The sequence below is a fragment of the Falco biarmicus genome, chromosome 1, assembly GCF_023638135.1.
Source record: "Falco biarmicus isolate bFalBia1 chromosome 1, bFalBia1.pri, whole genome shotgun sequence".
Classification (NCBI taxonomy): domain Eukaryota; kingdom Metazoa; phylum Chordata; class Aves; order Falconiformes; family Falconidae; genus Falco; species Falco biarmicus.
Window position 1 is genome coordinate 43,105,216 of NC_079288.1, and position 27,214 is coordinate 43,132,429.

At 36.8% G+C, this 27,214-nt stretch overlaps 1 protein-coding gene across 3 annotated transcripts in view; it reads right to left on the reverse strand.

Annotated features, from left to right (window-relative positions):
- Positions 1 to 25,664, reverse strand: part of ADGRD1 (adhesion G protein-coupled receptor D1) — a 161,040-nt gene extending 135,376 nt beyond the window's left edge. Inside the window, exons 1-9 of one of the 3 annotated variants that reach the window (XM_056324881.1) lie at positions 25,256 to 25,664; positions 22,581 to 22,617; positions 18,542 to 18,625; positions 15,111 to 15,206; positions 12,146 to 12,268; positions 7,372 to 7,551; positions 5,885 to 6,139; positions 2,315 to 2,379; positions 1,379 to 1,534 (exon numbers count right to left, since the gene is read on the reverse strand). In XM_056324881.1, the coding sequence (XP_056180856.1) occupies positions 1,379 to 1,534; positions 2,315 to 2,379; positions 5,885 to 6,139; positions 7,372 to 7,551; positions 12,146 to 12,268; positions 15,111 to 15,206; positions 18,542 to 18,625; positions 22,581 to 22,617; positions 25,256 to 25,333 (1,074 nt within the window). In that variant the 5' untranslated portion in view covers positions 25,334 to 25,664. Of the gene's footprint in view, positions 1 to 1,378; positions 1,535 to 2,314; positions 2,380 to 5,884; positions 6,140 to 7,371; positions 7,552 to 12,145; positions 12,269 to 15,110; positions 15,207 to 18,541; positions 18,626 to 22,580; positions 22,618 to 22,711; positions 23,314 to 25,255 lie in introns of those variants that run through there. The other 2 variants (XM_056324874.1, XM_056324890.1) reach the window with 2 other exon arrangements.
- Between the last annotated feature and the right edge of the window lie 1,550 nt (positions 25,665 to 27,214).

Consider the following 27,214-nt stretch of genomic DNA (forward strand, 5'->3'; position numbering starts at 1 on the left):
ATTTGTGATATGTCTGCACAGGAGTGCTGGCTATGATTGGAACCCAGCACAAGATAAAGCTACTAACTCACACGAACTAAGGACACCGCCACCACAAACAGGCCTGCTCCCGCAGTGTTCCACCTCCCACGCAGAGCTGGCAGAGCAGCGTGTGTGCCTGCCATTGCACAAAAATAATGCATAACTTTGCAAAACAGAAGCCATAGGAAAGGCAAAACTTTCCTTCTGCTTACTACAGGAGCAATCAATGCCAAGAAAAGGTCAGGCAGACAGCAGTACTTGAGAGCTTTTTAGCCCTCTAGTGCAGGTGCGAAACTCGAAGATACTAAGTTACAAGTTTACACCTGGGCAGTTACTCCTTGCCAGACTGATAGAGTTCCCTGCATCCAAGCTGGTGATTACTAGGTCCTTGATAGTGATCACTAGGCTACTTCCATGCCTCCACTTCGCTGCTGTCACTACTCTGATTACAGTGTCTATGTCCTACACCTGACAGACAACTGTCAAACTGCTGCTGGGCTATGCAGAAAAATGGTGATTTTTTTCCAGAATTATATAATCGTCATTAGATATACTTAAAAAATTGACCAGTTATTTTTTCTTCCATTTCTGGCTTAACTAAGTAACTGTTTTTGATGTGTGGTCATGGTGCTAGGTATTTATAATTTATAGAATCATACAATCATTAAGGTTTGAAGACACTTTTAAGATCAAGTCCAATTAACCCAGCACTGCCAAGCCCACCACTAAACCATGTCCCTAAGTGCCACACCTACACATCTTTTAAACACCTCCAGGGATGGTGACTCCACCACCTCCGCAGGCAGCCTCTTCCAATGCCTGACAACCCCTTCTGTGAAGAAATTCTTCCTAATATCCAGTTTAAGCCTCCCCTGGTGTAACCTGAGGATGTTTCCTCTTGCCCTGTCGCTTGTTACCTGGGAGAAGAAACAGACACCCCTCCCTGCCTACCACCTCCTGTCAGGCAGCTGAAGACAGCTATCAGGTCCCTGCTGAGCCACCTGCTCTCCAGACTGAACACCCCTGGATCCCCCAGCTGCTCCCCATCAGACTTGTGCTCTAGCCCCTTCCCCAGCTCTGCTGCCCTTCTCTGGACACGCTCCAGCAGCACCTCAATGGATTTCTTGATGTGAGGGGCCCAAATGCATTAGATATCATCCCCAAGAACTAACGAGAACGTTTAGCTATTTTCTCTGGTTGAGATTCACCTTCTGCTACTTCCTAAAATAGCTACCTACTTTTTTCACATGTATTTTCTGCAATCAGCAAAAACCTTTCAAAGCTGCATTCAATATTCCAGCTTCTGCAAAAATTTCAGGGTCACCTGGCTCCACACACAGATGTGAAAGATACTTACCTCTGCCAGGCTTAGAGCAGTATTTTCTGACAAGGATTTGTTGGGCAAGCTGAAGGACATGTTCTCCAGGTAGCCCAGCATGCTGTCGGGGGAGCGGAAGTTCCCTCTCTCCTCAGTCAGGTTAGTTATGATGGGACAATAGGCATTTGTGGAGAGCTACAAGAGAGAACACAGAAATTGTTCCATATGGCAGTCATTATTTATTGTTTAAAATATCTGGGGGAGCAGGGAGTATAAAAGGGAGTCTGGGGTATAGCAGACTGCTGCGATTACACACAGGAGGCTACGTAAGCAAAGGGAAACGGAAAGCACACAGACAGACAGAGAGGATAAACAGAACGTACAGGCACAGCTTCATTTTTTCATTAGCAATTCAGGTCCTATCTGCCATGGTTTCCTGAAAGCCTCTGTGAACAAGAAGAAAACTAATACAACTTTGAAAATACACTGCAATAGCTAATTGCACATAGTCTAATTACAGCTAATTGTATGTATTCTGCATATGAAAAGTTCATTTTAATATTTTTCATTACACATTTACTAAACAGATGAAAACTAATATTATTATTGTGGTGAGAATTTTTTTTCTAATTTTAAAGGAAACAAGAGGAAAAATTGGCAAAATGTTTTTGAATGTCCTATAGATTCAAAGTTCATCAAAATATTACAGAAGTTTCTAATTTTTTCCCTTTTTTAATATAGAAAACAATTTTATTTAACAATGAATTCCCATTATCTGTCCTACATTAAGACTTCTCTAGTATTCCCATCTTCCAATAGTGGCTAAAAATTATCCCTATGCATCTCTGAAAGTGTTTATAATTGGGATACTAAAATAAGTGTCATTAATGAAAACTGTAAAGTAAGAAGGGTTTGTAACTCCGCTATATATACACATTCTGACATTATAGAAAACAGTTATGAGGGCTGTCCTACCACAGGTTTTGTAGTGGTTGTCATCACAGACCATGGAAGCGTTGAAGACAGCAAAACTTGCATACCTGGGGAAGATACATACACAAACGAGAGTGTTAACAAATCTGATATTCCCATTGCAGGTTGAATCAGTTCTAACTGAAGGTAACATACTTGCTGTTCTGAGCATATTGCTTATCCACAGTACTGTAGCTATACAGGCTTGTTTAAAGCATTTTATTTATTGATTCCCTCATCAATTTTACTTCATTATCTTTAAAGAGATGAGAATTGCAACTTGGTTTGAGTCTTAAACACTTAGATCTTTGTAAACAGGAAATTTCAGATGTTATAACTCAAAAAAAGGACAACTGTACAATTAAAACATTGGCAACCTTCTTCCTTGTCTAACATTTATGCAAAGTATTTAGGGAAAATTTAGGAAAAAAAAATCCTATGTCTTATCAGAAATAGGTAATAATCTGTAGGCATTTTAGACAATTTCATATACAACCTTGCTCTGTTACTGTATATGTGATAAACTGGGACTGGGAAGACACAGACACTAGGGAAAAAAATGAGACGCAGGTCTCAGCTAATTCCAAATGCTAATGTTTACTTATATCTTGAGTCTAAACTGCTTGAGTGCCAAATAAAATCACACCCACGAAGGCAAGTTCAGAAAGACTTCTCCACATTAAAAAAAACCTGTAAGAATTATTCAAAGCCAATGGGAATACTTTCATTGCTTGCAATAAATTAAGGCGCCTTCAAATAAAAGAAAATTGGCAGAAATGGTGGTATACTAAAGCTTTTGGGGCACACCAGTTTTGCATAAAACAAACAACAGGGGTCAAGGAGTCAAAACAAAACCTTCATTAGTAGTTTAAGCATATTATAGGTAATGCCTGTATTAGGTGTTTTTCAAACTAATTTCAAGCAACAGTGAGGTTGCTATTAATCAGGGAGGCTTTACTAATAAATGTCACCCACTAGCACTATATGCATTGAAAATTACCAGATGAACATGTCATAAATGATTTCTCAAGACAGAAAGAATAAACTAGATTTTGAATGGCTTCCAGTTGCTCCATTTTAAAAATATTGATTCCTTTCTGTGCAAAGGGATTTATTGGTCATTTATGATAGATTAGAAGAAAATTTTATTTCTCTATGTCTCACCAAGACTTTATATTTGCCAGGAGTGTGGTATTTCAGCACAGTCAAACAGTAGTTGCATATATAGGACACATTTTTTTCACAGTTCCAAAAGGAATGTAATTATTCATTTGATTAAATACCAGTCTGTCCTATTAAGTTTCTTACGTTAAACCACGTTAGCCCAGCTTCAACCCTGCTTTAAGTCCTCCAAAGTCAATACATAGATAACAAGAATAATTCTTGTTTACTATTTTGATTAGTATTGTGCTATACATAGCTTCCTCTGAGAATGTTCTAACTTCATCCATCAAATTGGAAATTTTATATAATCTGATCTGTCCATTACTTTGAAGGAAAAAGCAAAAAATTCAATACTCCACATTTCTCAAGTGCTCCAAATCACCTGAGCACTTTATAAGAACACTGGCTTGAAATTCTTCACTTACAAAAAATATATATACCTGGCATCCCTTTACATTTTAATTCCTAAGGCCCTAGAAAATACATGAAGCTTCACTTTCAATTAAGAGTCTAGAAATTCATTTTTCCACAGAAAACTGATAGTTTCAGATGACCTTGAAAACCTGTGAACTATGGGTTTTAGAAAAAAAAACCACCACCTAACATCATGCAAATTGCAGTAAACTCACAAAAGCTCACATCTTAATGTATACATCATGGAATTTGCTATACAGCCTTCTGAAAATCTGCCAGGATTGAAAGGTAGGATACAGGCAAAATTCTTTACAACTCTTTAAAAATTTAGACTTTGGCAGAGCCCAAGGGCTCAACTCCTTCTGCACTGTTTCAAAAGCTAGCTACAAACGTTCATGTCCAGTGACCAGATATTTTGAGCACCAGTAACAGTCTTTCCAAACAGAAGCAAAGAGGAAAGAAGTATAAATCTAAGACCTGAATAGGATTTGCCTTCGTGGAAAAAGCTTTTCCTGATGCCTTGATTATTTGTTAGAGTGAAGATGAGAGGGTGGAGGGCTTCAGACAACTGTTGCTGTGAGTTAACAAGAATTCAAGGAATTAAAAAAAAAAAAAAAGGTTGTTTGTCTTTCTATAACATTTTTCTGACAATGAAACACAGCACACTGTTGATGGATCAGGTCAATCTGAAAATCTACTGCTGTTGAGTTTAGCAACATAACATTCTTGAGTTACACTAAATCAAACAATGTGATTTATGGTAGCTTTTAGTTGGACAGTGTTACAGTAATCCTAGATTGTTGTGAGAGATACAACAGCCAAATACAAAAGCATTTTTTCCAACATTACTAGATTATAATAAACTTTTTTTATTTTGAAACTATTGCCTGTATGAAATTAATACCCTCCCAATCAGAATTGTTGAAGACTTTCATAGGAATCACTTTTTTAAATAAAAATATTTTTTTAAAAAAATTGTATGAAATTGCTATTATTTGTGTGGCAAAGCAAATAGATTGCTTCATTACATACCAGATGGAAGGTTTTCTTTTTCAGTGACTTTAGTTCTACATAAACTAGTTGATATTTTCTTTTCAGTAAAATATATTTTGTATATATTTGATTGCTATAATCAAACCTGGAAGTCAAACACATATATTCTCATTTCCAGGCAGGCATCAAAGTTCTGTGTTATCCAAAGAGTTTCCATGGTGAAAATGGTTCCCATGGGTTTAAAAGCACAAGAGTTATGAGTGTAACTTCTTTAGCTCTCAGTAACCTAGTAAGAATAAATGAAAGCAGGGGAACGGCCAGCAAACCCAAATGTTCCAGATGCCTCATAGCTGTATCCCCAAGATGGATGTTTTCTAATTGCTATTCACACACAAGCACTTAATAGCAACAGCATTTCTTGTAAAGTTAATAATAAAGATCCACAGAATGTCAGACAGGGTTTACGGGCCAGTCTTGTAAGTCTTTGTTCTAATCCTGATTCTTTGCCTTTTATATTATATTTCAGCTGAGAACTTTCTTTTCGTTCATAAGCATATATGTGTTAGTAAGTCTTTATCATTCCAGGAACTAGAGAGATAACCTTTATTATCCACATCTGCTTAAATACAGAGTGACTTGGCTCTAAGTTACACAATAACCAGAACGCAAGTTAGAAATCTGGAGTCAGTCTTTCCTAATACTGTTCTGCCTCAAGTCTAATTATTGCTCCTCTTCTCTTTATACCAGGGCATGTAACAACGGCCAAATACTTCAGGTCCTGGTAAATTTTTGTTGCATTTTTAAGGAGCTAAATCGCAGGATGAAAAGACTGCACACCCAAAGACAGCGAAGCATTTCAGAGACTTTCATACCTGACTTCTTCTGCCTCTAAAAATTACATTCAGTAGCTGAAAGATGCAAAATGAACACAAATTCTACACACTAAACATCAAATCAGCATCTTTACAGAAGATGAATTATGACAACAGTGCATACACTCACCAATGGCAGCTGTAAAGTACTGCTCAATTTCACTGGGGGTGAGTGCCCTTTCCCATATAATGAATTCATCAAATGCCCCGTTCACATAGCGCTTGGTTTGATCCCCCTCTGTCCCAGTAAGTAGATTTGCACTGGGGCCTCCATAATCATAGAAAACTTTCCCATCTGGATCAGTTGTGTTTAGAGTTCCATTGACATAGACTTTCAGTCCTTCTCTTGATTTCCAAGTAAAGAGAATATGAGTCCAATAAGGACCTGCAAAACATTAAAAGTCACAGCAAAATCCATGAATCAATTCCATTTAGAGTTTTTCCTGTTAAGTATGTTTTTGCTGACTTGCACAACGCTATAGAGCTGTATAGGAATTGCTAAGAGTGAATTATGGGATGCTGATGTCATGTATATTAATCTTTATACCCATGGGGAAGCTCACACTTTGGCAGAATGCCTGTTAGCTTTTGTCTGAACTCTTACTTTGGCTTACTGCAGTTTCATAAATTATGCTTGCTAAGTATTATTGTCCAAGATTTGAAGTCTCTTCAATACTGTCTCAAAACTCAGTTCAGTAAGAACTGCATAAAGACTGCAAGAACTGGAGAACAAGAAAATAGACTAAAAGTTGGCACAGTTTCTTTGGTACACTTGAGATGCTGAAAACATAGTATTAATTTTCACTTGGATTGGATAATCCATAAATGCGTGAATTATTCTTACCATTTAGCTGCTTTTCTCTTAAAATAAGATTTCTGAAAACTCTGCTACTATGAGGTGAGAGAGTCCTATTTTACCAATGTACAGGTAGTCAAAATAAGGCAAGAAAAGATTAAGTGATTGTCACTGGCATTACCAGAAGACCTAAATTTGTCCCAGTTGCCAGGTATTACTGCTCCCCAACAATACACAGTTTAGATAGAAGCAGTAAGATATGTGATATACCAATGTGTTTATTAATACTATGCCATGGCATACAAAACTTGACTCTCAATAGATAACAAAATGACCAAAGCACTAAACATCCAGTTAGATAGCTACCAAACAAAGTCTTAATTTAGGAGGCAGTAGGGAACAGCATACATATCTAGTTTTAGAATATACTGAGAACTGTCAGGGATTAACCTTAATTCTTCACTCATGTTTCCATCTAAGCAATCTATCTATTCACGTCAATAAGAATTCCACTTTGGAAAAAAAATGAGACTTGGGTCCATGGACTGCTACAAATGGAAAACGTTCTATAATACTATATAACTTTTTTCTCAGTTTGTACTTTGTCTCTCTCCACATCAAGAGAGTTCTTAAGCACAGAGCTCTGTAGCTATTTTTATATATCCACTACTTTCTTGAAGCTGTGCTCTTACCACTACATCTCTCCCGCAAGAACAAATATAACAAAGAAATCAAGAAAAAATAAAAAATCAAACCAAAAAAAACCAACCAACCAACCAACCAAAAACTAACAGAAAAAAACCAAAACAAAAACACTTTACCTGGCGGACTAAAGCTTGCTTTCCACTTCATCATTGCATTCCCACGGGTATAAAATTCCACTGAACCTTCACCTTCATTTGAACAGATTTTGAAACCACTGGAAATAACTTGTCCACCATAGGCAGGGAGAGACTTAGCGTGCTGGTCTTGAGTCTTCCAGAAAAATGAAAATGTTACTCCTGATGAAAGCAAGTAAGAGGATTTTAATGAAAAAAACCAAGTGGAATTAAAAATTTCCAATACTGTAGAATACAGAGAGTGGGAATACTTTTGAGGACAGATCATCCACTAGCATAAACAAGGACAGCATTTTTGAAATCAACAATGCTCTGAGAGTTTAAACCCAATAAACATCTTTTCCTTGGTTTCACATCACACACACAGGACAGAGTAGTAATCATTGCTTCCTGAGTAGCTTCTCACAAACTAAAGCACCGAAAGTAATGAAATTCTTACAGATTTATGATTCCATTCCCTTTGCCTTATACCTCCAGTCTCCTGACCCTTCTCACTCTCCTGTCATGATCCCCTTTTCCTCCCATTATTTTATTTCAAAAGACAAGTTGCTTTCATACCTCATATCCTCCACTTGCATCTACTTTTTTTTTTTTTTTGATGTACACCAAATGCCGGCACAGCCAGAAGCAGTACATTGGCTGCTTCCAAACTACTGATGTGCTAACTGGCTGCCAGTATGCCCATGCTTATTGAGTAGCATCCATTGCTAATTACACTTTAATTCTTCTAAGCATGTTATTACCTGTGTTTTCACACTTCAGTGCTCCAATAATCACTGAAACCAAAGAATCAATGTAAAAGAAAGGGACAGCAACATATGCAGAGCCACAGTCAAAATTCTGAGGTTCCCACCTACACAAAAATCAAAGAATTCTTCACAAAACGCAAGTGCAATCCTGCAAGTGCACGTGATTCACTTTGTCCACAAATAATCCTGATCAAGTCACAGTAAATTTTACCATTACACTGTAAAATTGAAGACCTCTTCAGATTGCACATTAGTACAGAAATATGATTTCTTTAAAATGGCTTGTTTCTTTAATAAAAGTTACCTCAAAAGGCTTGACTGAAAAAAGCAGCAAATCAAACCTCCCTTGCACAATGGAAATTCATAGTGGCTCTGCTGTAGAGGTTCTGCAGTCAGATAGAATTACAAAGAAAATGGCTTGACTGAACAGCTCCTAAAAATGTTCATCTCAGAATTTATGATACAAAGTGCTAACAATAAAAATCTGAGTTCAGAGCATGTTGAGAAAAACTTTATGATGTATAGAAGTGGAAAAGGTTTTGCCACAAAAAAATCATAGAGAATTAATTTGGCAATGAGCCTGAAGATTACCTAGTCTAAACTGCCTGTTCAAAGTAGGGCCAATATCAGAACTAGATCCGGTTGCTCAGAGCTCAGCTGAGATTTTAGTGTCACCACAGATGCAGATCGCACAGCCTCTCTGTGCAAACCATCCCAATATTTGACCACCCATCCTGCAAAGAAACTTTTTTCCTTAGATTTAGTCAGAATCTACTGTGCTACAATGTGCCTGCGTTGCCTGTCACATTTTCATTGTACATCTCCAAGATTGTTTAGCTCCATCTGCTTCTATAACCAGCCATCAGGTAGCTGAAGACAGTCCTTCACATTCTCTTTTCTTTATGGTAGAAGGAAAAGCCTCAGCCTGCCCTCCCCTATCATATTTTTCAGCCCCCTAAATCATCTGCTGGTCTCACTCTGGCTTCTCAGTTTCTCTTGTATCAGGGGACAAAAATGGGACATCGCACTTCAGATATGCTGTCATGAGAGCTGAACAGAGGGGAATAATCACTTCCCTTAACCTGCTGACCATGCTCTTTTCACATGTAGTCAAAATACATGTCTAGGTGATTTTATAGTTAGCAGTTCTTCAGGCCCACCAGGCAGTATGAACTTTGCCAATTTGCTACCAGATAGCCCAGCACTAGTTAATGAAGCACTCAAACTATTACGTACAATTCTTGCTGAAACCATAGGGTTTTCTGTGTTTCATAATTTTATGATTAAAGATGGAAAAGCCTCAGAGAGCTCACGACAGTCATCAGAAATATTCCCCCACTACTAATCTGGAACATATTTTTTTTACTATTTCACATATTAATTTTATCACGTTAACTTAACAGAGAAATTAAAATTACATTATTGCAGTATAAATAATTTAACTATATAGTATCTTCCTGTCTAACTGCTCTTTCTGTTTATCCTGATGACAACACCCATCAATTTATGTGATCTACATACAATTCCTTAACACTTTATACATGATAAAATAACTACCATGGAAACGCTAATCAATTATCATTGGCCCCCTAGAAATCAATCAGTATATGAACATCATCAATCTCAGTCTGCTTGATCTTGGTAGATATGGGTTTAAAGCTACAAATCCTGTGAACTCCCAACTGAAGGATTTGAGGTCTGTTGTAAGCAAGTTACAATACCTTCAGCAGCAAGTTAGTCTGAGTTCAGCTTCTTTACCACACCACTAACAGGCTGAAACACTGATCCAACCCTCCTTCCAGAAAGCCACGTTTCCCTTGTATCTGCACACCATCCTTCACCACCCCAATGAAAGGGCCACCAAGGCCCTTGTTAATGTTAAGCTATTACCACTACTAATGCAATTCCTCTGTCAGTGTCTCAAAACCTTTTCCAGTGCTTCACCACACTTCTGAAAGGCATGGAAGTGTTGCTTTTCCTTCTTTACGGGCTGAGAGATGAAGTTTAGGTGATGTAGACGGAGAGACTAAGTTATACAGCATGTCTGCAGTGGAGATGTTTTCCCCTATCTTCTGACTGTCTATCCTCTAGATACTGATCATCCTGTAGCCACAAAAGACCTGTGGATCAAAATCCTCCTTATGTGCACTCTGGTTCATGAAATGCCGAAACTAAAATTAAAAATTCAAGTAAGGCACACAACACACAGCTTTAGGGAATGCTATGTTGTGCACAGAGCTGCTTTTTTTTCCTTTTTTTTTTTAATTCCAATTTCGCATGTGTTGACGAAATCCAACTTCTCCTACTGTGTTCAAACTACTGATTAAGAGAACATTCTCTTGCATCTTTCATAAAGATTTCTTTTGACTGAAAATGCCACTTTAATATGCCCAAAACTGCTTACAGAAAACCATTGTTTAAAAATTACTTAAGAAAGAAGGAAGGCAGGGAAGAAGGTTTCAACATCTAGAAGCCACGAATTTGTTTTCTCAAGTCAAAATAACAGTTCTGAAATGTTATTAAATTTATCTTAGGAAAAAATAATGGCATTTTTGTTTCATAGATTGTAATACTTCATCTGAAAAGTATCCCAAGATTGTTTCAGAAAGCATTCCCTGCCTAAATGTACTTAATATGTTTCGCACAAATGCAACAAACAAACATCAAGGGATGTTTAAGCAATAGCACACTTGAATAAAATCACATCTTATCAATGCTACAGGTTGTATTTGATTCAGAAACAAAGACACTCTTTAGATAAAGGGGTGTTGGCTTTTTTCCCTTTTTTTTTTTCCCCCTGCTACAGTGACTTAGTCTTTATTGTTATATGAATTTTTCTCTTCACATTTTATCTGCTGAACATTTCAGTGTTTTATGATTTTAATGTTCTTGTTTGAGAGATACTGGGAGTACTATAATTTATTCTGATTATTATATTATACTATAGATGTAGAAATAATATGACTTACGATTTTTATTTCCCAGTGGTAGAAAAAAAAGTATGAAAAGATACAGCATGTATCAGAAAATATACCAACAATAGGATACTGAATCAGTTTTTCTAATACTCTCAGTTAACAGCCACGTAATGTCTGCTCTCTTGAGTTTCTCCTACTTTCTTAAAAAGTTTGTACACAGCTCTTGCTTTAGCAGTTAAAAAAATAAATAAATCCTATTTCAAGTAATGTTACCCACTTGAAGAATAGCCTAAATCAATAAAAGCCAGAAAATTCAATGGTAACAATACTGTTTAAGTTTAGGGACTACTGGAGTTCAACTAAAGAAAGCCACCATTCTCCATTGATCCTTCCATTTCCATGAAATTGTAAATCTCTAGTGAATGTTTTATGCTATTGAGTAGTTGTATGTCTGGTTTGACAGCTGTATAGAGTTTTAATTATCTTCTGTAATTGGTATATTGTCAAATCTGTAACCCCTACTACACAGACCGTTTTGTGCCCATAGCCCAAGAAGAACTGAAGAGAAATAAAATGAAGAGATTTAACGCACCTGCAAGGACCAACAGGATTCCAAGACACCAGAGACTTAAAGATTTTGTTATCTCCAACGATAAATTAAAAAAAAAAATCACCAAAAAACCCCATTAATGCTAAGAGGCCACATTGAGAAAACTGTCTCCTAAATATGAAACCTGTTAGGACAACTTCATTGTCTGTCAAACTGCAATTCCTGTAGGAATTAATCTTCATGCCAGAAGCAAGATTTTGGGCACTGTAAGCTTATTTCTGGTTTTATTTGTATTAATTATACTGTAGATCATTGATCCGAGTAGTTAGTGATTAGTTCTAATTTGAATTGCAGTTAGAAAAGACTAAATTTTCAGCAATCAACACTCAATTGTTTTAAAAGTTAATAAAGAGGTCAAGCTTTCCTTATTATGGAAAAAATGAAAAAAAGAGTTTGTTTCAATGAAGAAAGAAACTATTATTGAATTACATAATTCGGCAGCAAAGGAAAAGTAAATAGTAATTCATAAATTTACTAACCTTCAGGTCCACAGACTTCTGGATTACTAATGCAAGAATTTTGATAGCTTCCAAAGAAGAGAAAGGTAACTCCCTTCTTTTCAGTGACGTAAATTCCTTTGTTCACCATTCCTTCTACAATATCTAAAGGAAAAGCAAGACATAGTTTAACATTAATATAAATCAAAACATCCTGGAAAAATTATTTTAATAGATTCATACACCTCATATGTTTATCTTGTCCCAACTATAGGTTTGCTATTTTTCGTTTGTTTTGTTGTTTTTCTTTTTGGGTTTTGTGGGAGTTTTGTTGGTGGTTTGCCTTGGTTTTTTTTTTAAGAATCATACCCATAACTCTTTCATTTCAAGACTGCAAAAATTACACTCATATCCATCAGATTCTTGATTAACTAAGACTGCTTGACAGAATCCATACATCCAAAACCCATTATTTCAAAGTAATCTGAATAAACCTTCTGCTTTCCAGAGCCCTGAATACCAGACACATCATAGAGGTATTTCTGTCATACGGTTAGGTTGCTAATGAAGAAATTCTTAAATGAAAAATGTCACAGAATAAAGGGTTTTTTTTTCATTTTTTGAAAGGGCAATTTTGTGATCAAAAACCACTTTTCTTTAAAAATACAATGCAATGAAATATACTTGACAAGCTATAGTCAAAAGGCAGAAATATATATCCTTTCCAGACATCCTTAGGTATGGCACCACTGTCATTTGGAAAGGCTATTTCTTTGTCTAACATGGATAAAGACTAATTGTCTTGTGATTTGAGTGTGATATTATTGTGTTCTCTCCTAAAGAAAAGGACTGTTGATTTATCTCCCACTAGCTAAAGCACATGAGCCTTCTTAATACTAAAAAAACATGACCTTGTTTACTAAAGGAAACCTCACTAAGGTCTAAGAGTCTAGCCGACAGATGATGACAGGAAGTTGATCTCATTTGTCCCAAGATAAAAAGAGGGATTAATTTTAGCAATGAAAACAATAGGAAATCACAATCAAAAAAATCCACTGTCTTAAAAAGCCTGCATTCCACAAAACAAAGAATATTCTATCATCTATTTCTGAGCAGACAAAATTTAATTGTTCAGTTTGGAATTTCACATTAATACCATTGTTTGTGATGGCATTTCTTAGGACTGTGAAGGTTCAGGATCTTGGGTTTAAGACCCTTCTCTATAATTTCTTCTGAAAGTGTTAGTAGTTGCTCCAAGGGAAACACCAACAATGGGAATACAGTCTTTTCCTGCTCTGAGGTGAAGAAATTGCCAGCTAGATGCTGCTTGATATTTTTAAAAATGTAATGAGAACATAAGAGGAAATAAGGAAGGCACACAAACGGTCTAAAACACATAAAAGGTGGGCCATAAGGTACTTCCCTCTGTATTTATCACTGTATATCTACCTGACTTAACAGAAGCCTTTTGCACAGCAGGGCACAGTGTAAATCACGCCAAAGATGCACATTCAGCGCTAGGGACAGACCATCTATTTGCAGTGATAATCACAAATACCTGTCACTGCTTCAAGACGGTGCACCCCTTTATGCAATGGGGACATGGGCAAAAGGGCGTCTCATTTTCAAACTGCAGACAACCATCAGGCATGAGGACAGCAGTCATAGTGCTGACCCATCTGTAGGGTAACACCACTCAATGTAACAGCAACAGCATGGCATAGCCCTCAGTGAATGTATGTCCAAGTATTTTCTTAGTCCATTCCAAATCTCAAGACGAATAACACAGGTTTCGGGTATCTTCCTTTCCCTTTGAGCATGAAGTCATCAAGTTCTATCTCTAATTGACAGATAAAATATAGTTTATTTCAAAAATTTGAGTGTGTGTTATGGAGTGAAGCAAAGATTTCTATGTTCTTCTGGAGTCACTTGAATTCTAAATTAATCTAGCCAGAATAAATCCCATAAAGTAACGCCTTCCTGTTTCCATAGAATTTCTTTTGCCACTGATGTCACTCTTTTTAATGTTGATATTGAATATATCTTATTATGTGAGAACTATGCAAATGCTCTATAAAGCAGATAAGAAAGGATTGTAAGGAATTAGGGTCATTTGAAGTTCATTATTAATAGAGTTCCCATTTGTCAGCAAACTTTTACTGTTAAGAGTAGAAAAATAGTGGGTTTACTACTCTAATAGAAACCTCATAGTCTCTGAGCAGCCCATATGACAGTTTGACCGTTTCCATCCTTCTTCTTAGGTCAGGTTTTCAAACTAGATGTGAGTTAATACCTAACTGTAAAGTGGATAAGAGGTCATATTTCAATTGTACGTACACAAATGTAAATGCTAGTGACTTAAATGACTTTAAACTTATGCTGGTGTAGATGTAAATAGTTTCCAATCTGTCAGGTTTCTGCCTGGAGAGTTGTCATTTTCTGTTCTTCCTTTTATAACCTGGTGTGTTGACGTGAAAAAAAAATACCATTAAAAGGACATCTATGTGCAGATTTTTGCTTGTTAATCAAAATATGTCATGATTGACAAGTTCTTACTTCCGGGCTTTGCAAATTTGCTTGCACGTGTCCTTCTTAATATGTCCTTTAAAAACTACTATGAAATGGTGAAAAACAGATGGCTTCTTTTTCCTTTTATAACCTTGAAAGACAAGAAAAAAAATCAACCTATTTGTTCTTACATGTTCCTCTTACGTGTCATCTCTGTGTCTTTTAAGCTTAATACAAATATTTCAAATATTTTACGTTTTGGAGAACCACTGAGGCTCATCTTCCCATGGTATGCTTAGCATGGGGATGCCTCTCCCAGTAGTTCAGAGTAATTCAGATAACATTGCAGGAGTGCTTTTTCAATAACATATGCCAATGTAAGTATAAACAGATCTTTACCTAATGATCTGAACTTAAACTCAATGTTAAGTTTTAATCCAATGTTACAAGAACCATCCAAGCTTGACAAATGCAGAACAAAAAACATGTAAATCCTCACCTACAGTTGCAGAGAAGTTAGAGTAGGCAGAGTCATTGGTATATACAAAGGTAGAGTTATGGGAAGTAAGCACAGTGAAGTTGTGGATTCTTAGAGCTGGGTGGAACAACAAAAGAAAATAAGCAAATAAGAAAAACAATGAATAAACACAATCAGTAATGAATTGGCCAGTTCATATCTCTCAACATAGCACAAATCACAGATGTTGGTCAGCAGCCTTTAAAATTATCATACAACCCCTTCTCCCAAGGACTTGTATGCATGTGAGTGTTACATTCTTTGATTACACAAGTTAAGTAAATACTGTATCACTAAAACATTTTTTCCTTACAGTAACTGAGAAAAAAATATAAAAAAAAATACAACGGCAGGTGAAGGGCTCTGAAATACAGCCATGCTGGTAAGCAACTCTGCAATTATAACAAAATTCATTATACTGATGCAAAATCTATGGGCAATTGAAATCCCTTGTCCAGTTCTGGGCTCCCCAGTACAAGAGAGACATGGACATACTGGAGGAAGTCCAGTGAAAGGCTAAGAATGCTGGGACTGCTCAGTCTGGAGAAGGGAGGGCTGAGGGATCTTATCAGTGTCTATACACCAGATGGGAGGTGTAAAGATAGCACCAGACTCTTCTTAGTTGTATCCAGTGAACAGAAAAGAGGCAATGGGCACAAATTAAATACAAGAAATTCCATTTAAAAATAATAAAAAATGCAACTTTTTGTATCTGAAAATAAATTTTTATTCTCTAATATTTTGTTATTTTGATAAATTAACAGTATCTTACGCACTGTAATTATTTACCCTGGGCAGGCAAATAGAGCTTGATGGAAAGCTCATGAAAGTAAATAGACACACATTGATTTGGGTTTTAGACCAACTGAGCTCACAGAAGGGAAAGGCAAATGTTCTTTAAAAAAAACCAAAACCAAACAAAAACCTCAAGAGAAAAATGCATGGAAAACAAGGGGTCAAATAAAAAACCTGAACACGGCCACATCTTTTTCTGTTTGCTACATTTTAAGTTAATTGTTTCCCTTCAATTGCTTCTACTGCTGAGATAACAAAAGAAAATTAATTTGCTGACACTCTCACAACACAAATGCATTGAGAGATATAAATCTGGCTTCACACACAGTGACTTCAACAAATAACATGGATTAACATGATGGACAGAGTATGATGCCTCAAGAATTTAAGAGGAGAAACATGGAATGAAAATAATCGCATGATACGACGAATGGAAAAATAAGAAAGACTAGCAATAAACAGAAGAGTTGTGTAATCAGAATGGTATCAAAAACAAGCAAATTGTCACCTGCATTACATTACACCCATATAGAAAACTTCTTGTATATCAAAGTCAAATATCAGACAGATACATAAAACCTCTGCTGGAGGCAGCTGAAATAAGATCTGTGTGCTATAAGACACAATATGAGCAACTGAGAAGAGCATGAACTACCCGCTCCAACACTGGGGAAAGAATTCATCATTATCATAACTGCACTGCAGAGAAAAAGACTTTTTGCTACTGGCATCCCCTGCAAATAATAGTAAGACAATGTCCAGCAAACTTCTTCAGCAAAGTCATGCAGCTGGCTCATTTATAAAGTTATTTAACTCAACATCACAGTACAAGTCAAAGAAGATTGCTCATGTGAGCCAGTCCCATTCCTTTAAGTGAAGGTTTGTAGGACTAGGAACTGTATGTGTTCTGCTTTCTACCTCTGCCAAGATACTACTGAAAAGATTTCTGAATTTTGCTGAAATAATGTCATTTAGCACAGTCTGAAAAACAATCTAACATCAATTGTCATTCATGTCATTTAACACAGTCTGAAAAACAATCTAACATCAATTGTCATTCTTCTGAGAGCTGCATTTTATGTATCACTTTCAAGCACTTTCAAAACAACTTTGTTGTAACATGAGTGCCAAAACAGTGCTAGATATGGAGTACTTCACTCTTCCTGATACAAAGTGAAGTCCAGAGTCAGAAAATTACTTTAACACACCGTTAGAGAACTCACATGGTAACTTTGTAAGCCAAATTATGATTCTATTGAACTCAATAGGAACGCTGTCATCAGCCTCTAACAGGACCAGAATATTGCCCAGATTTATTTCTGTTCAGGCAATTTCATTCCTTTAAGAGACTTTGTGGAAAGATGTGTCAAAGTTTAAGCTTAAAATACTTGAACACCTCTGGAATAAAAGGCTTTAGATATTTATGGATCTTTTTCCCCACTTCAGAACATTTTTGTGTAATAAACAGCAATAACTTTGCACTTTTGTAACATTTTTCATGTAAGGCTGTAAAGGTCTCTAACATCTGATTTAATCTTCTGCGGTGATATTTCTAGGTGAAGCTATTACAGTCACCAGTAGTGACACAGCAGCTACCCCTTGCACTAGTACAAAACAGTTTAGCTCAACTGCCAAGTTGCTCAGCCATACCGTGAGAAATACTAGGGAATATACATCAGCCCAATTTGGAATTGGCTAAAGTGTCAGAAGAGAAAAAACAGTTCATGTGAAAATTACCAAGGGACCTTTGAGTCTCAGAAGGAGGCAGGGCATAGCTAAAAATTTCTTCTGAAAGGAATGGCCTTATGCTGTTCATAATGCTGCAAATGGGATACAGTGATTTGGTCAAAGCTTCATTAATTACATCACCACACATGTCCGGGAAGCCCCACCTCCCTTTTTGATCCTGATATGAAACATCAGAACCAGAAAGCTGCCAAATCCAACCAGACTACCTTTTAATATCATTCCCTCTGGGATCCTGCAATCCTGACAACTGAGTGTTTCAAATTAGTGAGAGTTTTGCCTTACCAAACCTCTCTCTGTTTTGCCCAATCAGAAAAGAATTTGAACTAATGCTGCAATGCTGCTCTTAAGGAAATACCCAAAAGCACATAAAAATGAATAAAAAGCATTCAGATAAGGGTTTACACTTCTCTTTCTACAGATACTAATGCAATTTTCAAAAGTGCATGAAGAATGTGGGCATTTAACTCCTTCCAAAAAGCAAAAAGAAACAGGCGTCTTCACTGCTGGCATAGCCAAGGATCTCAGTCACTGAGTGCATTAGTGCATTTTATGCATGTATCAAACCAACTAATAACAATGTGATTTCAATGACTTTTTGGATCATAAACCTTTTCTCTTTATAACCTTTACAATGTGTAGACAGCCCATAAAATATCTTAAAATACTCTGTAAAAATCAGTTCACAAATACAGTATCATTTGGACATTGAAGCACTGCAAAAACATTAACTGGAAAAAAAATCTCTCAGCTGCTGTGGTACAAAAACTAACCCTTTTCATTTCTCCTGCTCCCTTTCTACTTACAGACTGCCACAAATATTTATATCAAATACTTATGTTATTGCCACTGTCAATGAATCCTTTGTCTACCTCCATTCGTATCCCGAAACTCATGAATTCCATCCACATCTTCCAATGGCCAGTAATGGGAAGCTGATGCAAGAACTTTGAACCCTTTCAAGAAACACACATGAAAAAGTTATTAAAGTAAGGACCAACAAGGAGTGGAACAAGGCTCCACAGAAAACAATAATGGAGGTCACTAGGTTAAGTAAAACAAGATATTCTATGTAAATCAAGTACAGCACATAAGCAAGATCATAAATCAAAATAGCAGAGTAGATTAAAGCCACACATCTGACTGGACCATTGCAGAAAACAGCTGTTTTTAAAACTCAACTGATTTTTATTTTAATTGCACTTAAAATGCATAATAATCTCTGATTAAATCTCTGCTAGCGTATCAGGCAGCATTTGTTGAAGTAACAGTCAAGGAGTCATTGAAGAGTAATTTCAAGATTTTACTGAGATTTTAAACACATGGTAGATAACACAAAGCACCAAGAAGGAAATGCACAGGGTATGTTTATCCTCTACAGCATACTACTACTGCTTCTGACTCCTCCATAAGTAACTCAGATCTCTTCAGTTCAAGGGAGTAGGGGAAGATGCTAGAGAGTTACCAGGAATCTTATCCTTTCTGCAAAATCCACTGAAAAACCAGTCCAACACCTTCAGGTTATATTAACCCAAGCATTTTTTCACTTTTGGTCTTCCATGGAGAGACACTTGTCAGCCATAGAAGACCAAAGGTGAAAAAAAGCTCAGTGGTGGAAGACCTGCCATGTGGATGAGAGCATAGATGCCTGCAGAGTCTAGTCTTCCTGACATCTCCAGATAACTCTCACCTTAACAAAGTCATCAGAACTTCCTTTAACAGAAGAGATTTGACATTCCTCAAGAGAAGGGGTTCCATCCAGACTATTAAGCAACACATGGATAAAGAGTTCACTCCTCCCCATACAACATTAACTGTTCCTTCATAACCTTCTCCACTACACCAAAACCAGAACAACTCCTTGTGGCTGATGAGAACACTTTGTTTTCCTAGATGTCCTCCTTAGCAACAGGTGGACAAGCTGACAAAAATAAAACATCTGCTGGTTTCCACTGACAGATTATCTGCACAGTCTGACCAACAACTTTGAAGTTTTAGATGTGAACACTCAAACCTGACCAGAAGCAGGCTGCCCAAAACTATCAAATTTTGTGTTAAGATAATAATTCTGGTTTAATGGTATAGCATTAATAATGTAGGAAAACATGAACAGTAATTTTTATTATCTTATTAGCTGCAAGAAATCCTTTATTCTCAAAAGAATTTATTTAACCAGCTGTGATGAAATAAATTTATAATCTCCTATTAAGAAAGTTTTAGAAGGCCGATACAGAATTTTTACTGTGAATGCCAATGAGAACATGTTTTGTTCACCATCATGGTATTTCATCCTATTAGAATTATTTTTTTTTTTGAGGGGGGTAAATGACAGAACAGACAACAGGGACAGATAGCACAAATATTTATATTACACCATGTCTGTAGTTCTTTACCCTACAATCATTTTTCATTCCCAAGAAATCTTTCAAGAACATGGAGGTGCAAAGCTGCTAGATTTAAGTTTGTTAAAAACCATTTCAGCTGTTACGCACCATACAAAAGCTTCCTACACCTAGTGTGCAAATTAAAACACATCACAAGCAGTGTCCTATGACATTTACACTCTATCCTACACCTGTCTTCACTCCCGAGATCAAAACAGCTTGCCTATTTGATAATTACTCCATCATTTTAACATCCTGATACAAACAGGATTTCTTTATCATAGATATGAAGACGCAGCAATTTTACTTGCATCCTTCAATTGCCTAGCCCACACAGTGGAGATCAGCTTGATGTTCTGCATCCTCATGGTGTAGTTTTAGAGCTGTGACAGACAGGATCCCCCCAAAAAACATTTTTTTTTAGTAACAGTGCAGAGTTAATAAAATTGCTGAACATCAAAACAAGCAATTCTAGAGCTCAGAGCACGGAACTAAAAGAAAGTCTGCATCTTGTGAGGATACAAACTATTCAAACTTGCTTCCAAACTCTACTACACCAAAGATTACACTAAACAAATGATTCATAATTGTCCAGGATCTTGGTCAGAGCAGAATTGGGCTACCGAACTAGAAATGTTTGCAGTTGAATATTTGAAAGATAGAGAGAAATGCACAACTGCTAACAAAAAGAGAAAGCTACTGTCAACATAAGAGAATAATGACACAGAATATGCTTATACAAAACCCAATCTGAAAATTCCAAGCAACCCAAACTCAATGAAGCTGAGCATGGCAAAGTACACTGACGAAAAGGCATATGAGAACAAGGGTTTTTGCATGTACATAAAGTATATCTGAGTATATGCTTAGTTCTGCCTTCAAAGAACATATTCTGGCAGCTGCAGAAGAAATGAAGTTACAAATTTCTGTGGTATTAAGAGCATCCATATAGGCTAAATATGCTAATGTACCTCCACACAACTTCCTTCAGTCTACCAGTTCGATCTTGCAGAGCACAGAACATGCCTGCTGTTTCACAGTGTGCTTAAATGCAAATATCTCTTGCTCCGACTAACATCTGCCTTTTGCAGAAGGTCAAAAAAAGGATTAAAGTTAAGAGAGGTGGTAGAAAAGAAATTTCAGAAAAATAGAAAAGAAAAAGCTCAGGAGAAAATTATATGACACCAAACAATTGTGTCACAACATGGCACAATTATTTTGGTAGTAGTAGTAGCAGCAGCAGCATGACAAAGGCATTGCCATGGTTGGTATCAAACTCATAAGGAGAAGCTGTATTTTAACAAGCTTACATTTAAAAGTTGGCAAAAAAAAAAAAAGGGGGAAGGGAAACAGATACACAGCAAAACAAATTGCCTAGAGCCACAATGCATGTCAGTGGCTTTCCCAGCTCCCAGTTCTGAACTACATAAAGCCATGCTGTTACTCTGCTACCAGCCCATCAGCCCTGAAAAGACCTCTGAAAACCAATACCTGCTACCCTGAATTCAACTTACACTTGCAATATCCTTTCAACAGGCAACACCATTCTGTGTTTAGAACAAAATCACAGGACTTGTTTACAGCCTAGTTCAAATCCAGAAATCACCACTCACAGTTATGCTTCTGCACACACACACAAAATGTATGTTGTGTAATTTGCCCCCTTATTGTGGGAGGGCTTTTTTCCCCCTATTGTTCCATCCACTAGAAGCCAGTGAACCTCATCTATAGGAAATGAGACTGTATTTCTTTGGTTTTGAGTGAAGGTAGAAAGAAAGAAACTAATGGGGCTGAAGCTACTGCAATAGCAGACAACATGGCTTTTTCACATCGCTCTGGATTTTATTTGAAAATAACTACTTATGGTTAAAACTTAAAAGCACAAACCAATAAATGAATTGGTAAAGCAGTAAAATTGTACTTGTACACCACCATGAGGCTTGAAATTAAACTATTTATATAAACACAAGAATTCTGCAGTGACACACACAGACCCCAAGTAAGCTTTGAGTTTTTTCTACGTTGAAAACAGATGAGCATCCGTTAATATGTTCTATAATTGATTTAAACTTCAGCACAAAGGCTGAAAGGAGGCTAGATGACTTGAAGCCATGCCAAAGTACTGCAAAGTATACAAGTTGGCATATCTAACTGTAAATGATTGAACTGAAAATGCTGAACACTAAGGCATTGGGGGGGGGGTAAGAAAATAGTCTATGTCGAGACGTGATTCAGAAACTCATGCTCAGAGAAAAAAAAAAACCAGTGTAAACAGGATTTTTCTACATATCAAATACAAGCCATTTTTCTCCAAATATATTTCTATGCAGAATATTTAGTAAGTAGGTTACTGAATTTAAAATGACTGGGACAGTCTGATACTTTAGACTTCATTACATTTTTAATACAGAGCTGACATTAAAATGTAGGACCACAGTTTCTTTGGAGCTATTATGAAAAATGCAAACCAAAAAGCAAACAAATATTTAAGCACAATGTCATAAGAAGTAAACAGAACATTCCTTACCTGGGTGTTTGGGCAGCTGGGAATAATTTCCATACACCTGCACATAAAACATTACATAATGAGACATACTGAGGTAAAACTTCCTAAGGAATCCAAATATACCTCAGTATTGACCATATTCAGAACATTACCTGATATTTGTACTGAAATAAAACCAGCAAAGAATAATGACAACACAGCAGAGATAGTAAATTCTCCATGGTCTATATAAGGTTAAAAGTACAACTGGAATCAAATTCCTGTAAGATTTCAATCATAAGTTTTCCTTTGCTACTTTTTGTGTTAAAAGGGACATTTTCCATGCAGGTTCAAAAAGTCCACTCCTTCAGTGATGGCAAAATATCCTCCCAGACCCTTTAAGTAGGATTTGCTTGCTTCACACTTTGATTTCTTCATTTAACTCTAAATAAATTTCCATGATTGGAAGAAAATTAAAAGAAACATGCATCAGATCCGAAAGCTGTACTGTTCCATGGAAAGAAGTCAAATATTTGTTACAATCTGTGCCAAAAAGAAAAGATCTTGTTTTCAACTTTCTTCCTATGGTTGTCTTTTCTTTTCAATCACTTTCACGTTGTCAGAGATCTGAAGCCAGTTTTAGTTTTGCTAGTACGAAAATGTACTTCCTCATAGCATAAGGCATATAACTCTCACTATTTCCTCAGAAACTGAGCTGAGAAGAGTTCCTAACTCCTTGCTTGCCCAGCTCATGTTTGCACCTCCATCCCAGATCTTTTTGGGTGGAGAGCAAGTCTGAGTGATGTCATGCTTTCTTCTCAAACTTTGTCCCATTCTGGTACTCTATTTATATCACATTGCTGCTGTCTCTTTTCTGGGTCCTAACACCAGCCAGCTAGGAACAAGTGGAAACAAGTCAATGTGCTTCAGCAAACGATAATAGAGATTACTGCTCTTAGCAATCTGCACACTTAAAGAAGAATGAAAGCCAGAACAAGTGCTCATAATTTGAATGCTTAAGAAAAAGAAAACAGGTTTTGGACAGGAATTTTGGTAGGAAAGCTAAGATCTATTTATTAAAATAACAGATTGTATTTCTGTTTTTAAAATTGTGACCTTTAAATAAAAAATACTGATTTAAATCACATGGCACTCTGAGGGATTAATTTTACTATGTCTGTATCAAGGAGAAACTGAGGCATTACCCATTTCACTGAATTGCTCAGTTGCACAACAAAACTAGTAAAAGCACCAGCAAAATACCTTTATAGTTGCCACTTTCTTAAAAATAAAAATTGCATTTAAGTATTTATAAAAGCCTCCCAACTACACTCTGAACTACATCATAAATAATAGCTATCATTTTATATGTAAAACAAAAATAGCAGCTAGAATTAGTTGATATTCTTCATTTAATCTGCTCCTTTACAGTAAAATCTTGTTTTCAGTTCCCTCCAAGTTCTTTTTTGTTTGCAGTGAAATAAATGGAAAGAACAGTATTTTAAACAAAATTTGATAAGCTTTCCATCCCTGTTCATCTCTCCCCCGCATTTCTATATCAACCCCTTCTTTATCCTCACACAAGCCATTTAAAGCTGATGTAGGCAAGATCAGAAACTAAAAATCAGAATCAAACCATGTTACTGTCTCAGCAAAATTCAAATTATTTTATTTACCTTTTCATTTGCCAAAAGTTGTATCAACAGATTAGATTTTACTTTCAGCCCCAGATGCTTACTGGTGCAGCAGAACATTCTCTGCCTAAAATCACTGGACACACAAGATAGTGATCTACAGAAAAATGATCATGCATTTGTTTCCATGCATGCCACTGCCCCTCTGCAACTCAGCTTATGACCTTTAGCTATTCTCCCCACCCATCCATTCCGTGATTCTTAGCCCCATTTCTTCATGTACCTATATCAGTCTGTATTTGGCCGGTTCATTTTCCTAGCTCTGTCCTTCCAGTATATTAGCCCTCTTACTTGTCTACTACTTAATTGCAGCTTCTGCACCAAACTCTTAGCTAGGGTTGCTCATAACTTTCAGGATGAAAGTTTTCCACTGACACTTTACATAGAGGTTATATAGCTGAAAGCCCAGCAAGCTTGGTAGTGGCTGTGGCCCTCATTTTACCCAGCTGGCTCCCCAGATGCCCACCGAACTTCTGAAGCTTCTGGTGGTAACTAGCTCCTTGAGATGACTGGCAAATAGATGGGATTTCAGGGTCCGAGAACTGAAAAGATCAAAATTAATTTTGGAAACCTTAAGATATTCACGCTGCATGAACACTTCAATGTTACCAAAGTTTACTATTACAAAATTTCAGTACTGAAATAAAGCGTGTCTTGTGTTTCTAACGCTGATTTAGGGTCTGCAACAAAATAAATCTGAAAAATTTGGATTTCAGTTCCTACAAAAATTTAGCTTCCCATTTAGTTATAACCAGTCTGACTTTCACTTTTTTCCCTCTAGGTTTTTTTAGACTCCTTCCCTCATTACTGTTAGCCACAAACTCCTCCATATCCTGAAGGAAGAAGAGGAATTCTGTATAAACCCTACGAATTCTGCATCACTTACTGAAAAGTAGAGCCACCCTTAGAAATAATAGAGAGCTGCAGCTAAAAATCTTGAGAACAGCCAAAACTTAAAAAGAGAAAGACAGGAATCTGAAATATTTGCCAAGAGGGGCCTGTCAAGGGAAAGAATATGCTTACCAAAACAGTTGTGAGAATCCAAGCAAACATGTTCACTGCCAAAACTTTCTGTGGAAACAGCAAATTGCAAGCAGACATTGGAGATTATTTGCAGAAACAAATTCTGAATTTATTCCTGTGATCCTCTGGAAACCTGGTCTGAGAAGCCACACTGCTTCCACCACAAACCAAAGGCAGCACTTGGCACCTTACATGCAAACCAGAGTAACTGATCCAACACTCAGAAGACAAGTAATCACAGTGGATTGCTCTTGAAGGACCTGCAGATGAAATAGTGTTCATTAAAAGTACTTGCATGTCAACAAAATCACAAAGTCTGCACACGTGGGGGCACTGGGCAGCCCACGCTGAGACCACTGGAGAGGTTTCTTCGCAGTGCAGCTCTCCTACGCTGCTGCCCTGGGGCCCTGCTAAGGTAGGAAGGAAGGAAAAAGCTGTGAGCCAGTGTTACAGTACCTGGGGGTAGGGGGGTTGTCCATGAAAGGCCTCTAGTTTTTTCAGTCCCACTTAAGTAGGGCAGCGAAAAGGCCAGGGAGGAGCTGCTCTGCAGCTCAGACATTTACTGACAGGTAGAATGAGTTCCGTGAACAGAACAGAAAGCCTGAAGACTTGCAGCAACCATCAGAGGCTTGCAAACAGCACTGGGAAATGACACAGCCAGGCTTCTCTCTCTTTTCTCCCCTCGCCACTTTTTTTTTTTTTTTTGGGGGGGGGGCGGGGGGGCGGGTGGGGAGGGAGAGGTAGAAAGGGCTTTCAAAGAGAACAGCTTAACAAAAAAGAAAGATCAACTGTTACATCTTGGTGGTATCAGTTGCAACACCACTTTCACAGCAACATGAGTATGCCCTATCATGCAATAATTAAATTTCAGCTTTCCTTGTTCACCAAGGATGATTATATTATTGAAACAGAAAAATAGCAAATGCTATAACCAACACTTACCAGGAAATGAAAAAAAACCTCAAGGTAAAAATCTTTATTGCTAAGTATGTAAATACAAACAGAGAGAATAATCCTTTAAAGAATGTTTTTACACTGTAGAACACAAGTTTTCTTCCTGTTTTCATTGGAATTATTAACTTCCCACAAGAGAGCTGGTGCATAATTGGGATCAAAATGTTACAACAAACATCTTACAAAGGAGTATTTTAAGAATAAATCTAACAGCTAGATTTCCTAAACCTTCTCTAGTATCACAGTCTCTGTTAATACACCTATAAATATTCTGGATTAAAATTAATTCCTGGTCAAGTATTTCTCCATCAGTAATAGAAATTATTAACAAGGTGGTTATAGCTGATGTATCAATACCTATTCACTTAAATTTGAAATTTTAGTGCTAACTTTTCAGCCTTTTTATGGGCATCCAAGGTAAGTAGTTGTAGAACTGATTGTATTTATTTTACATTCATTAATTATTTAAATACTTCTTAATATTAAATAATTTAAATTAAATAAATATTAATTAATTAAATTATTTAATTAAATACAGTTTAGTAAATTAATTCAGCTGTCCTTTGCTAAACGGAACATCTAGGGCAGCTCTACCAGCTCTCTTGGAACTACTCAGATGTACCTAGGTGCAGTTTGATTAGATTGGCACATATGAAAGAAACCAGAACAAGATCCTGTATTAAACTTGCCGTCTTCTCAATACACACCTTTATACTAGCACAATTTATTTTTGTAGCAAATATAAATTCTTTACTCACAGAACTCTAAAGCAGAAGCAGTTTCACAGGTAAAGGGGTCACCTCTAACACAGTTTATTACCTTTTCTTTATATAACCTTATTCCAAAGTAGAATTGTGAGCCCATACCAAGGAGGAATTTTGGGGTATTTTACATTCACTTTGATGACAAAGAAGTCATTCCTAAACAAATTAAGTTGGTCTTGGACATGACTGTAACAACAAGAAGGTATTGCACTAACTCTAAGACCAAGTTCAATATATTTAC